The 15,264-nt window shown below is 45.8% G+C and overlaps 1 protein-coding gene across 1 annotated transcript in view; it reads left to right on the top strand.

Annotated features, from left to right (window-relative positions):
* Positions 1-15,264, top strand: part of SYN3 (synapsin III) — a 548,862-nt gene that overhangs the window by 69,406 nt on the left and 464,192 nt on the right. The window contains exon 3 of the mRNA XM_023189045.3: positions 10,635-10,692. Coding sequence (XP_023044813.1) covers positions 10,635-10,692 — 58 coding nt within the window. The remainder of the gene's footprint in view (positions 1-10,634; positions 10,693-15,264) is intronic.

Consider the following 15,264-nt stretch of genomic DNA (forward strand, 5'->3'; position numbering starts at 1 on the left):
TATTATTATTATTATTATTATTATTATTATTATTATTATTATTATTACTGTTATTGAAATGGAGTCTCACTCTCTTACCCACGCTGGAGTGCAGTGGTGCAAGCTTGGCTCACTGCAACCTCCACCTCTCGAGTTCAAGCTATTCTCCTGCCTCAGCCTCCTGAGTACCTGGGACTACAGGCACACGCCACCACGCCCAGCTAGTATTTTTTTGTATTTTTCTTTAGTAGAGACAAGGTTTCACTGTGTTGGCCAGGATGGTCTCAATCCCTTGACCTTGTGATCTGCCTTCCTTGGCCTTCCAAAGTGCTGGGATTACAGGCGTGAGCCACTGCGCCTGGCCAAGTTTTTTTGTATTTTTAGTAGAGATGGGATTTCACTACGTTGGCTAGGCTGGTCTCGAACTCCCAACCTCAAGTGATCTGCCCATCTCAGCCTCCCAAAGTACTGGGATTACAGGCGTGAGTCACCTTGCCAGCGAATGTTCTATTTTAAAAGTAAAAGTATACAATTTAAGTGCAACAAGACTGTGGATTCAATAAGGTCTAGTAGTTGGCAACTTCTGATAAAGAAGACAGGTGTCAGAGTAACTATTTGGTCTAGTTCCTCTTCTGGGACTATCTCCTGGCTAAACAGTAAAATCCAGGATGGCAAGGGGGCTGTTTTGTTCAGTGCAATTTCAAGGGCCTATCTAGGACAGTGCTGAGAATATAGTATATCCTAGATGGATGGATATGTGGATGGATGGGCGAATGTGTGGATGGATGGGTGGATGGGTGGGTAGGTGGGTGGGTGGGTAGGTGGGTGGGTGGATGGATGGATGAATGGATGAATATGTGGGTGGGTAGGTGGGTGGGTGGGTGGATGGATGGATGGATGGATGGATGGATGGATGGTTGGATGGATTCATAGATTCATGGATAGATAGTTGGGTGGATGAATGGATAATAAATGCTCTTAGCCTCTCTTTTGGTGCTCTGCACTTTTCACCTCGACAGGCTCCACATTCCCTTGCCAAACAAGACACACAATATCCCCATGATCCCCTTATCCTCCTTAAGCCATCAAAAACGCCTTTTCTGGAGTGATCAGATGTTAGTCACTTGCACTTTGGTATGAATTACTTTTTAGTATATTACTTTTCCTGTAGGGATTTCCTCAGTTGGGCCCTTAGTAGATGCTCAGTAAGTGTTTGCTGAAGGCATGATGTAGCCTTCCAAACGTTAACCCTTTCTGTGGTACGAAGACTGTGAACTTGCAGACATCTGTAGGAATGAGGGTCACATAGTGCTGTGTCTTTAGAGAGGAGAGGGGTAGAGACTGGGAGATGACATTCTAGCCTGTCCTCTGCAGTCACAGGGAGTGGGTGTTTGATGACTTTTTTTTTTTTTTTTTGAAGATGGAGTCTCACTCTGTCGCCCAGGCTGGAGTGCAATGGCTTGATCTTGGCTCACTGCAACCTCCACCTCCCAGGTTCATGTGTTTTTCCTGCCTCGGCCTCCCAGGTAGCTGGGATTACAGGCTCATGCCACCATGCCTGGCTAATTTTTGTATTTTTAGTAGACATGGGGCTTCACCATGTTGGCCAGGCTAGTCTTGAACTCCTGACCTCAGGTGATCCACCCACCTCGGCCTCCCAAAGTGCTGGGATTACAGGCGTGAGCCACCTTGCCTGGCCCTGATGACTTTATTTACCCTAAAGGCCTATGCTGGAGAGGAAGGGGGCTCCCAGGGATTAGAAAGGGAAGGTCTCTATCATGCTCGACACCAAGCAGTGTTTCATTTAGAGCAAGGCAGATGCTGCCATCTTCTTCCTCTTTGAGAGAGAAAATGTCCTGTCATGTTCTCAGGGACATACCCAGCTGGTTTCGACCCTCCACCCATCATGTTGACGCACAGGAGGGAGAGAGGTGAACATTAGTTAAACACCTGCCATGTGTCAGGGGTATCATTCATGGGGTCCTTACAGCAGATGTAGTAATGTTCTTATTTTTACAGATAAGGAAACCAAGGTTCAGGAAGGTTGACACTGGCCTGAGGCAGCACTAAGAAATAAATAGCTGAACGGGACCTGGGCTTTTCTCCAAGGCTCGTTGTGCTCATGCACTTCCTTACCTGGGGAGATCAAGTTCTACCCCTGCAGCCCACCGGGGAGCAGCTCACTTGCTAGCACATTCTTGGCAGGTTACAGAGGCCCTTAAATCTGTGTCTTCATATAATCCTGTTGACAACCCTGTGAATAGATCTTCTTATCCCCATCTACAGAAGAGGAAGCAGAAGCTGGTCCAAAATCAGGCAGCAGGTGCCAGAGCTGCCCACTTAAACCCAGGTCTTCTGCTCTGTGCCTGTTGTGCATTAAAGGACATACCCAGGAACATTCATGTCTCTCTCGGGTGCCCCCAGAGTGTACCTACCTCCTTTGTCCTTGCCCGTGTGCTTTCAGCAGACACATACATCCAGATCCTGCTGCACTCACCTTTGCAGCCCTGGCAAAGACTAGGTACCAAACATTGGATGGATGGATGCACCGTGACCTCAGGAAAGTGACCCCTGACCTTCAGGCTGAGTTGGCTGCTTTTTCTGTGAGTTGAGGGTAATATTTGTGTGAATGCCCTGTGTGGTCATTTTCTATTTTTGTGTCTGTCCCTGCCATTAGGTAGTAAGCCCCCTGAGGCCAAGAGCTAGCTATGTTGTCTTTGCACTTGTTTCCTTAAAGCCTGCAGACTCTAGCACATAGTAGGTTGTCTATCTGTGTATGTTCAGTGTCTTCGAAAGAAACCTTTTCTACCAACTGAAGTGCAATTTTCTCTACACCCCACATCTTGTCCTCAATTACATTGGTTGTGCATTTTATTCATAGTACTCTTCTCTTTATCTATTTATTTTTTAATTATTATTATTTGACACAGAGTCTCGCTCTGTTGCCAGACTGGAGTGCAGTGGCGAGATCTTGGTTCACTGCAACCTCTGCCTCCTGGGTTCAAGTGATTCTCCTGCCTTAGCCTCCCAAGTAGCTGGGATTACAGGCATGCACCACCACGCCCTGCTAATTTGTGTGTTTTTAGTAGAGATAGGGTTTCACCATATTGGCCAGGATGGTCTCGATCTCTTGACCTCGTGATCCGCCCACCTTGGCCTCCCAAAGTTTTGGGATTACAGACATGAGCCACTGCTCCCAGCCTCAGTGTCTTTCAAAGAAGCCTTTTCTACCAACTAAAGTCCAATCTCCCCTGCACCCCACGTCTTATTCTCAATTCCATTGATTTTGCTTTTTATTCATAGTACTCATTCTTTTTATCTGTTTATTTATTTATTTACTTTTGTCTTTTCAATGAGCATGTAAGCTCTCCAAGAACAAGGACTACATCTGCCACTGTATCTGCTGTATCTACTGCCATGTCTGGGATGGTGCCTAGTCTACCTAAGGCTGAATAAGTAGTGATTGAATGAGGGAGTGAATAAATGATGTAAATTGTGATCAGATCCTACCCACAAAAGTCTCCTTCTCTATTGTTCTCAGAGGCGAAAGGTGGCGATCATTTGTCACATCCTCTGACCCTGTTATGTCTCAGTCTTTTGCCTCCGCAGATTCCCATACAGGTGTAGGGAGTCTCATCACTATTAGAGCATTCCTTCCCTTCCTGATTCACTGGACCTTGCTAATTGCATGGAGGACCGAGAGGCTGCACCATCGTTTGGGGTGGGGGAGTCCCTCTATCTGTCAATGGGAAGGTGCCAGGAGGGTGAGCTGTTCTCAAGAGAAAATAATGGAGCTAGAATCATCAGATCTTGGGTCCCTCTGTGTTCCAAGGTCTTTCTTCTGCCACATCTCTGCCCATCCAGCCTGCCACGTGACTCTCCTGCTAACTGGCAAAGCCTGAATGTTTTGCCTTCAACCATTTTCTGCACGGCCCATAGGCTGTCTCCCCTGCTTCTGCCTGGGCCACAAATCAGCAACCGACGTGTTGCATCAGAAACATGAAAATCTCTTTCTCTATCTCCATCCCACCCCCAGTGGGGGTGACCTGCGGAGAGACAGCTGTCCCTGGGACAGGACATTCCTGACCTCTCCTTCCTTGGAGGGTCCATCACCAAGCCCTGCCTGCGTTAACTCTACATACAGGATCAATTCATTGGGAGAAGAAGTCCTGTTTGAACACAGATCCTGTTTGTATAAATTCCCCTTCTTCTGCCCCTGCTGCAGCCACAAAAGAGCCCCGTACCCATTCCTCATCAATCTGTCTTGTACGCACTTCCCGCCTCCCCCAACTAGGGATTTCCCAACCCAGGCAGCACCAGTTTTATAATATTCTTCTTCCTGGGGCCTCAGATGTGGCAGTAAAATATGAGACCACCCACAGAGACAGCATCCTCATGGAATCCAGAGCTCCCCCACCTTCTTCCCCAGGCTAAGGACTTGATTGATTGGCTGAGGTATTCAGGGAGCCCGTTATGAGATTGAACATATTAGGGTGTGGGGAGGAGGCAGCTGTGAGAGACAGAGCCCTTAGGCACAGCGGGTCCATCCATTTTGCCTGAGGTCAGACAGCCAGTCAATTACAGAGGCAGCAACCCCAGCCCCCAAAGGCATCTAGAATTCCAGACCATCCCTACCCTTCCCTCTGCCAGACAGAGCCGTTCAGAGGCGGCTCAAGCCTGAATGAGCCCCCGGCAAGGAGGCAGCAGTCTGTGTGGCCCATCAGGAGACAGACTTCTGACTTGCAGCCAGGCGGGGGATGGACTCCCTGACCCTCAGCTTCAGCCCCAGTCCGTCTGCCAGGCCCTGCAGTAAACATTCCAGAGATGGGCAAAACAAATGTTTCTCCTGGGAAGGTGAGGTCCCATTAAGACCACAGCTGCTTGGGTGGTATTGGTGTAGTGCAAAGTGCTTCGGGTTCCAGATTAGAATCAAATCGAGGAATGCCAGTTGCGCAGGTTGGCCTGGTCCATGCCCCCACATCGCAGTGGCTGTAGATCTGTAAATGTATTACAATGGTGTGCCAGTAGATGGCAGTCAAGTATCTCCAGGAAAGGCCGGCCTACAGACTATCTCCTTACCCGGTCAGGGAACATTTGTTAAGCTTGTGTCCTGTGCCCTAGTTCATCGTGCTGGATACTGGAGACACAGTGAGCATGGAGACTCCGTTTCTGGTTTCCAGGAGCTCACAGACTAGATGTTTGGGGGCAGAGGGCAGATAAGTGATGTATAATAACAACATGGAGTGGTAAGGGCTGGAATGGTCGTAAGTGCAGCGTGCTGTAGGAACCAAGGGAGGACGGTCAGCCCAGCCAGGGAAGGGGGTGCTGTCAGGGAAAACTCAACAGAGTAGATATCACTCATGGGATCTTGGAACATGAGAAAGAGACAGTCAAGGAAGCGCCAAGCAGAGGTGATGGCCTGTGCAGAGGCTCAGAGGCATGACAGCACAGGGAGTATTTAGAGAAGCACAGGAAGTTGGATGCGACCATGAAATAGACAGCAAACCAGAGGGGAAGCAGATCCCCAGTCAGCAGGGTCCAGATCATGAAGGACGCCAGGGCTCTGGACTGGATCCAAAAAATCTGAAAGACCACTTAGTGTCTCCAGGAAAGGCTGGAAATTCTTCCCTCTAGGATTTGGGTACCCAGATCACTCGTGTGACTTTGAGCAGAGACTTCTCCATCTGGAACATGTGGGGAGTGATCCCTATCCTAGACCCCTCAGGGTTGGCATGAGGGTCAAATAGGAGGAAGGATGTGAAGGGGCTGGCTGTCCTTATAGACCAAGGCCACCTCTTTGTCCCCATCACCAGCCATCACTCTTTGCACCTATGAAACAGATCAAGGTGAGTCATAATTCTGCTTTGTAACCCCCAAGAGGGTCAGATTGCTTTATTTGTGGGCCCCCACCATGCAGCATCCACTAGGTACAGGGTAAACACTCGATAGCTCTTTGCTCTTGTGGATTGTTTCAGGCCGTGGGCTATACACTTTGGAGCTTACTATATGCCAGGGACTATTCTCAGTGCTTTGTATGTCTTGTTTCATTTAATCCTCCTGACAACCCTGAGAGGTGGCTACTGCTATTATCCTCATTTCCTAGGTGTGGAAACTAAGGCATTCAGAGGTTGGTTTACCCAAACTTGTACAAGCGAGTGGAGGAGTAGGGGTCCTATCCAGGCTGTCTGCCCTGAAGCCATTGCACTTTACTGCCTTGTTGCGTAGAGGATTATGTGAGTTTCTCACCACACCCTTCCCTGGTAGTTACTATCACCACTTGACAAATGAGGAAACTGAGACCCAGAGGGCTAAGTGTCTTGTCTTAGAACACATGGTGGGTGAGTAGTAGAGCTAAGATTTTGCCCAAGCCTGTGTAATTGCAAATCCATGTTTTTTTGTTTTTTTCCCCCAGTATGCTGGTGATTGTAATCATAGGTTACCATTCCCAGTCCCAGGCCCACCAAATACTTCTTTTAAATTTGGAGCTTGGATTTAAAAGCTAATGACTTGTTTAAATCCACAAAGGACACCTACCTTGGATCCTGCTCTGGTCTTTATTAGCCACACCTCTCTTGACAGGCAGAGGAGTTAGGACTGAGGGGATATTCCCACCAAGACCCTGCAAATTGCACTCTTAAGCCATGCCCTGGGTACCCAAACTCTAGAATTCCCTCCTCAAAAGGACCTTAACCCAACTTCAGGGCCTATATAGGCCAATTTCTTGGTCCATCTTCTAAGAGGTGGCCAAAGGGCAACCATTTGTGGAAGGGAAGGGAGTAGATGAAGCTTGGCCACGTGGTCTGGGTCAGCCACATACCCGCACCAGGAGTCTCAGTGGTGCAGGACAGAGGAGAGTGGGTGGGGAATTAAGGAGGATCTTGGGTGAGGTCTGAGAACCAAGAGCTGGCAATCCTCATGCTGCCATGTGCTGGGTAGAGCGCAAAGAATTCTCAGAAGTCTACATTCTGAGTCTTTAAGGTTATTATGAAGTTGTATCTGCCAAGGAAGGGAGACAGACGTCTTTTTTTTCTTTTTCTTTTTCTTTTCTTTCTTTTTTTTTTTTTTTAAGACGGAGTTTTACTCTTGTCACCCAGGTTGGAATATAATGGCACAATCTTGGCTCACTGCAACCTCAGCCTCCTGGGTTCAAGCGATTCTCCTGCCTCAGCCTCCCGAGTAGCTGGAATTGCAGGCACCCACCACCACGCCTGGCTAATTTTTTGTATTTTTAGTAAAGATGGTGTTTCACTATGTTGGCCAGGCTGGACTCAAACTCCTGGCCTCATGATCCACCTGCCTCAGTCTCCCAAAGTGCTAGGATTACAGGCATGAGCCACCATGCCTGGTGGACAGATGTCTTTTATTTAAATGTTTGCTGGCTTGATTTTGTCAATTTTAAATATTAGACGTATGACACACAGGTTTCCATTTGTCGCTTTGCCCCAGGCGCTGCAAATACTAGACGTGGGCCTGTCCTTGTGTCTGGAATTTGCCGATACCACCTTTAAGGAGTCATGCTAAAATTCACAAACTATATGAAAAGATTCTCTTTGCATGAGGCTGTCCACACAGGTATTTATTTGAAGACCATTGCTGAGAGAAAAAAAAAAATCAAAATCTTGCTTTCAAGTCACACTAATAGTTCCTTTCCTACTAAAGTACTGCCTAGTTGACATCTAAGCCCATCAGGATGTAAGAAAAAGTGTTGCTAATATCAGAGCTGTCAGTCAGTCTTGGGAAGAGATTAACTCTACTGGCATCAGCTAAGAGTAGGCAGAGAGACTTTGGAGGCAGACAGACCGAAGCTATTAGTAAATTCGCAAAAAGGATTCTTTCACAAATGGAAGGCTGAAAAAAATGGGTGATGACATCCATCTTCCAAGGAAAAGAATAGGAGACTAAGAAGGTTGTTTAATGCTTAAAAAATTATTCATTAGAAATCAATCTTGTGGCTGCACCCAGCTGATGGGAGAGTTGGGATGCACATTTTTATGTACCAATCTGTAAACTCTCTTACTGTGGAAAAAGGGGAGAGTGAGTATTAGGAAACAAAGAGCTGTCTCTGTCCCAAAGAAGTTTATGGAAATGCTTAACACAATGCCCAGTTCACAGCAAGTCACTGAGAACTATTAGTGTCATCATACCAATAATCAAAAAGAGAAAGTGGGAACTTTTGTTACTTTTTGTGAGATGATATCCAAACCCATAAAGACCCCAATTTTCACTGCTATTTTTCAGAGTTGAGCAAAAGCACAGATACGGAATTAGAAGTCCTGGGTTCAGATCCCTTAGGCAAAGTATTTAGTCTCTCTGGGTTTCAGTTTCTTCATCTGTAAGTTGGAAATAATGATATCTACTTCGTGGTGGTGGTTGTGAGCACTAACGAGAAAGGATGTACGTTAAACTCTATAGCAGAGTTTCTGGCACCAGAGTTGATACTCAACAAGTGTTTTTTCATCAGTCACTTCACTCATGTATTCATCTAACAAATATTAATCAAGTACCTGCTATGTGTTAAGCACTCTAGTAGGTGTTAGGAAGAAAATGATGAATATGATAGGTTGTTTCTGACCTCAAGGAGCTGCATTATAGTTTAGTGGTACACAGGCATTAAACCCAGCTACGAATTATAATTAATTGTCATTGTAATAAATAGTATGAAAACAATATGAAGAGACTCTCAGTAGAGAGATGAATCATAGGTCAGGATTAGGGTGCTTATGGAGAAAAATGACCAGGTAAATGAATTTGAGAAATAATTAAAATGTAGAATCAGTGAGTACAGGGATGATGTCTAAGCAATGGGTAGATAGGGATATCATGTACTGATGACGGAGAAGACGGAGGCAGGGGTGTAGAAGAAAGTCCATGGAAGGAAGGAGGGAAGGAAGGAAGAAAGGAAGGAAGGAAGGAAGGAAGGAAGGAAGGAAGGAAGGAAGGAAAGAAGGAAGGAAGGAAGGAAGGAAGGAAAGAAGGAAAGAAGGATAGATGGACGAATGGACAGACGTATGAATGGATGGATGGCAGATGGACAAAGGAATGAATGAGGACTGCTTTATTAGACAAATAGAAAAATAGAGAAATGGGTGAGAGTGGATAGATCAATAATAAGTCTTTGGTGGAGTATATGGGGTATATAGGTAAAACTCAATAAAACAATACTGCATTATTTATGTAGGATTCTCTTTTTCGGATAGTTAGAAGATTTGGATATGGATAATGGGCATCACTAAAACGTTGATTTTTGTTAAGAGTTAAAATGCCATAACATTTTTAATGTTAAAAGAACACAAAAATATATACTTGAGAATGAAACTGGATTGAACAAAACTGTATTTTCTAAAGACTTTAAATTACACACTTTCTAGCAATCATCATTCTTTTATACATTCAACATATTTCTGAAGACTAAATTGGAGGGTTGGAGGATGCCAAGGTAAACCATTTGTGGTTTTGCCTTCAAAGGGTAGGGGACACAGGATTAACATATATGTGAAGATAACACGATGAGAATCATGAATTTAAGATAAATATGGATAAAACACTATAAACATCCTTTCATTCTTTTAAAATCAATACACAATAATTTGCATATTTATGGGGTACATATTGGTATTGTGATACATGTAATGTATAATGATTAGATTAGGATAGTTAGCATAGCCGTCATTTCAAACCTTTTTATGTGGGATCCTTTTTCTTATTTAATCCTCAAAGTAACCCTTAGAAATATGTAGCACAATTTTTATTACTATTATTATTGTTTGAGACTGAGTTTCGCTCTTGTTGCCCAGCTGGAGTGCAGTGGCGTGATCTCAGCTCACCGCAACCTCTGCCTCCTGGGTTCAAGTGATTCTCCTGCCTCAGCCTCCATAGTAGCTGGAATTACAGGCATGCACCACCATGCCTGGCTAATTTTGTATTTTTAGTAGAGATGGGGTTTCTCCATATTGGTCAGGCTGGTCTCGAACTCCTGACCTCAGGTGATCCACCTGCCTCGGCCTCCCAAAGTGCTGGGATTACAGGTGTGAGCCACAGCGCCTGGCCTGTAGCACAATTATTAATATCATTCTTTTACAGACGCTAAAACTGCGATGCAGGGAGGTCAAGTGACATGACAGAACCAGGACTTGAGCCTCCAATCTTCTCATCCACCCTCTCCCCTCTACCACGCACCACCTATAAAGAATGAGAAAATTGGCCAGGCGCGGTGGCTCATGCCTGTAATCTCTGCAGTTTGGGAGGCCGAAGTAGGTGGATTGCCTGAGGTCAGGAGTTCGAGACCAGCCTGACTGACATGGTGAAACCTCATCTCTACTAAAAATACAAAAACTAGCTGAGTGCGATGGCGGGCACCTGTAATCCCAGCTACTCGGGAGGCTGAGGCAGGAGATTTGCTTGAACCTGGGAGGTGGAAGTTGCAGTGAGCCAAGACTGGGCCATTGTACTCTAGCCCAGGCAACAAGAGTGAAACTCCATCTCAAAAAAAAAAAAAAAAAAAAAAAAGACTGAGAAAATCAGCAGTGAAGGTGGGAGGAGACAGTAGGATGGCCGAGGATGTGTCATATGCACCTCTGGGGTGAGGCCTGTGGGAGAAGGGAGAAAAGAGTAAAACAGCTTGCATCCTTACTCAGCTGATTTCTTCCCCTTTACAGGTCAAAGTATTTCCATGGGAAGAAGGTGAATGGAGAGATTGAGATCCGAGTGGAGCAGGTAGGTAGGAGCTCGTCGTTAGCAGTGTTGTCTGACCTTTTCTGCAGCTGGGACTGTTCTTACACACAATCTTGGTCCCCATCTTATGTGCTCATAATGAGCTAAGATTACCAGAAAAGTCCAAGCTTATACCTGGGAGTCTCATTAAATTTCAGAATTATTTGGGCCAGTGGTTTTCAACCTTTCATGTTTTAGCAGAGACCCTTTCTTCAAGGGAAATGTCAAATAGGAACTCATTCTACAAAAGAGAGACACGTAGAGCTGCTTTGATGGAAATGGGCAGGTGGAGCCCAACGTCTGTCTGTTCCATACTGCTCCTTTTGGCCCCTGGAGCATCTCCTTGCAGCTACCTGGGCTAGAGAGCATGGTTTAGGAACATAATGAAGTGCCTTGAATCCTGCCTCTCTCATTTTCTAGATTTTGGGCAGGTGACTTAATCTCTGTCTGCCTCAATTTCCTTGTATCATTATGGGGATTAAATTATTTAAAACCTCAGAAGGGATCAGAATCGCAAATACTATCTCTTGCTATTGCTATTAATATCAATATCCAGGTCCCTCATTTTATGTGGAAAGAAACATGGATTTGTTTAGGGCTGTGTAGGGAGGCAGTGGCAGAATCAGGAATAGAAGGTGTGGTTCCTGGCTCCAGATCAAAGCTTTCTCCTATTCGTTCAGCGAGGAGCTCCTCTCTGTCAAACACTGTGCTCAGCCTTAGGAGAGCACATTTGAGCATGGGCTCTGGAGCCATACTCCAGATTTGAATCCCAACACCACCCGCTACTAACCTTGTGACTTACGCTCTCTCCAGCTCAGTTTCTTCATCTGTCCATCTGGGGCAATAATAGCATCAGCCTGTATTCATAGGTGCTGTGAGGATCAAACGAGTTAGTCCGTGAAAAGTGCTCAGAACAGTACCTGGCACATACTGGGCACTTAGTAAATGTTACCCATTTATCATCAGCATCATTATTCGTTATCCTCCTCCTACTCCTCCTCCTCATCAAAGGCACACAGTAACTAACATAGACAAGGTCCTTGCTGTAAAAATGATTTCAAAATACAATTTTTAAAATAGGGGAGTATGACTGTTCTTCTCCCTGCACTTTTTGAGCTTAGTGTGTCAGAGAAACAGAAAGGTCTCCTAAGCATCAAACTGAGTTGGTTTAATATTAAAACACCTACACTTTGAATTTCAGTTTGATTCTGTGGCTTTCAAGTCAACCCAATGTCTCCTGGTTTTCCTTCCATGGCAGAGAGCAGGTTATTTTTGTTCATTTTGCAAATATTTGTCAAGAGTCTACTATGCTAGCTAGCTAATATGTGGAAAACGTGTATATAGAAGAAGAAGCCCAGTCTCCAAATGCCTGTGGTCTAGGAGGAGAGGTTAGCTAAGTCTTTTCTTTTTCTTTTTCTTTTTTGGGATGGAGTCTCACTCTGTTGCCCAGGCTGGAGTGCAGTGGCGTGAACTACAACCTCTGCCTCCCGAGTTCAAGCGATTCTTCTGCCTCAGCCTCCTGAGTAGCTGGGACTACAGGCATGTGCCACCATGCCTGGCTGATTTTTTTTTTTTTTTTTTCTGTATTTTTAGTACAGATGGAGTTTCACCATGTTGGTCAGGCTAGTCTCGAGCTCCTGACTTCAAATGATCTGCCTGCCTTGGCCTCCCAAAGTTCTGGGATTACAGGCATGAGCCACTGCACGTGGCCTACAGAACAATAACATTGATGATGGTAGCAAACTTTTATTGACCGTTTACTATTTGCTAGATACCATATTAAGTGTTTTCCATGCAATAACTCATTCAATCCACACAATTTGCCTGTTGATGAGGAAACTTGGGCTCAGAGAGCTTAATAAATTCCCCAGGCAGGTCACAAAGCTAGTAAGAATGCAGTGAAGCTGGGGTTTGAACTTACAGGTAGAAACCAGGGATGAGAGGTCCAAATTTGGCGCTCGCAGCAGCAGAGGTCACAGTCAACTGAAAGACTCAGATGTGGCCTCGAGGAGGGAGTGGTGTTTGAAACAGATCAAAGGATGGATAGGATGTCAACAAGTGGAGATGGTGGCATGAAGAGTGTGTGAATGGAGGAGGCAGTGTGAGCAAAGATAAGGAGACCAGAAGTACAGGGTATGGAGTGACAGGGAGTGCGGTGTGGTTCTCCAAAACAGGACACATCATCTTCCCCTGCACCCACCCTACTCCTCCCTAATTCTCTCTCTCAGTGAAGAGTGTGACCATCTACCTTCCACCTTTACCGGAAACCTGCTCCAGCTCCCGAATGTGTCCCTCTTCCTGTACCACTGCACCCATTCAATGACTGGATCCTGCTGACTCCACCTCTGATATTTCCTAGTCCCTGCACTTCTCCCTTCATCCCCATCACCTAGATCCTTGGCTGGACCACCCTCAACTCTTGTCCAATCTTCCTCATCAACAGCCTCACAACTTCATGTTTTCCAGCCATCTCCAATGTATATTCTTCATACCAAAGCTAGAGTGATCTTCCTCAAAAAGCAGATTAGATCCTTCGAAGTGTTAGCTTTAAAATCCTTTCCTCAAAGACTCCTTCTCAGAGCCTTTTCCAGATTTGTATCAGGTAACCTGGTTATTCCCTTTTATAGCTCTTCAACTTTTCCTTCCTGGCCCTTATCCGAGTTTTTAGCCATACATTTTGAGTGGGATGATTTGCCTGAGGGTAGAGACCATGACTGTCTGGATCTCACCCTAAGTAGCACTGGGCCTGGCACAAAAGAGAATTGAAGGAATTATTTGCAGAATGAATAACTGATAAGATTCTACAGATTCCAGGCTGCTTGTCAGTTTCCAAGGGCGATAAGTCACCACTCACCGCTTCTTTTTTTTTTTTTTTTTTTTTGACAGTCTCAGCCTGTCGCCAGGCTGGAGTGCAGTGGCACAGTCTCGGCTCACTGCAACCTCTGCCTCCCGAGTTCAAGCTATTCTCTTGCCTCAGCCTCCCAAGTAGCTGGGACTACAAGCATCCCCCACCACACCCAGATAATTTTTGTATTTTTGGTAGAGATGGGGTTTCACCATGTTGACCAGGGTGGTCTCAGTCTCTTGACCTCGTGATCCGCCAGCCTCGGCCTCCCAAAGTGCTGGGATTACAGGCCACCGTGCCCGGCCACCACTTGTTAATCTTCCCTCAAAACTCTGGGTTTTCCATAAACCATCTGGTAAATACTTGGTTGCCAGCTGAGCTCACCCTGCCTCATCCCATTTGTAGAAATCCCAGGGGCATGTTTTAATTTTCCCCTTTTATCTCAGCAATGCCATTGGCCCAACTTGTAGGTACAAAATCTATGAGCAGGACCATCAGGGAATTGCCCTAAGAATAACTCACCCCGGGGCTCTGGGGCCCCTCGGCCAGTTTATGAGGTCTACAATCACACTGAAAAACTTTGGCTAGAGTCATTTTGATTTCCAGCCATGCCCCTCTGTGAAAGCCAAAAGGTGAATTAGCCAGGAAACCAATTAGCAGGTCATCTGGGCATTTTTCCCCAGAAGACATACCTTTCCAAATCCATCTTGGAATCAGAATCACTTGTCTTTGCCCATCTGTATCAATGGGCGGGACACATAAGCAACCCCCCCAGGAATCTCACATGCATCCTTTAGCACTTGGGAAAAGTCTCAGGACGGAAAGCCACTGTTTAGTCTGAGCTGGCCTCACATTTTGGGATCCTGTCTCCCAACCAAGGGCCAAATTAACCAGATAATTGCACTGTCTGGGTTTTGCTGGACAGAGCGAATGAGTTAGTTGTGGTTGGCCTAGAGGAAGCCTCCACCCATTCTCTCCATCCTCTTCCCCCACCCCCTTCCGAGTCTAAAAACTGCTTGCCTCAACTTTTACAGAGCCAGGAATCAAGAAACCCTGGGGAGGCCCATGGGGGAGATAGCATCATTTTGCATTCTGTTACCCAGAATGCCCTACTGGCTCTGCAGGGTCCTCACAGCAGTATCCTAGCAGAGTCTGAGAGGATCAGGCCAGGATGGTTGGCATGTCAGACTCTCCTCTGTTTATATTTGAGGTAAAGAGTCTTTTTCTCCACAGGCACAAGTCACCCCTCTGTGGGACCAAGCAATGAGGTTGATGAATGGATTAATATTAAGTAGACTCACAGTTCTGGGACATCAGTGGGCTAGGACTTGCTAGGGTAGAGCCTCAGTCTCTAAATTTTAAGAGAAGACTGTAATCACCACCGCTAGTCTTTCCTCTGTGTTAATGGAGGTACCAAGGCAGAAAGAACACTAATGCCTTGCTCTAGCAGGCGGAGAAAAAGGCAAGAGAAGGGTTTATACCTGCCCTTGAGCAACTCCCAGCCCAATGAAGGAAGCCAGATGACCCATGGATTTACATATGAATACTAGTTGCTCCTTTGAGTACTGTCCTTGTGTAATATTGGGTTGGGTTGGGGTTAGGAAGCTGTCCAGGGGAGGCTGCTGTTGGGAGACTGTTCATCTTCTGCCCTTTATATATTTAACATCAATGTTTTCTGAATGGAAAGGTGAGATATTCCCCTTAAAATATTTTAAACACTGCAGACCCCG

Source organism: Piliocolobus tephrosceles, chromosome 19, assembly GCF_002776525.5.
Source record: "Piliocolobus tephrosceles isolate RC106 chromosome 19, ASM277652v3, whole genome shotgun sequence".
Classification (NCBI taxonomy): Eukaryota; Metazoa; Chordata; class Mammalia; order Primates; family Cercopithecidae; genus Piliocolobus; species Piliocolobus tephrosceles.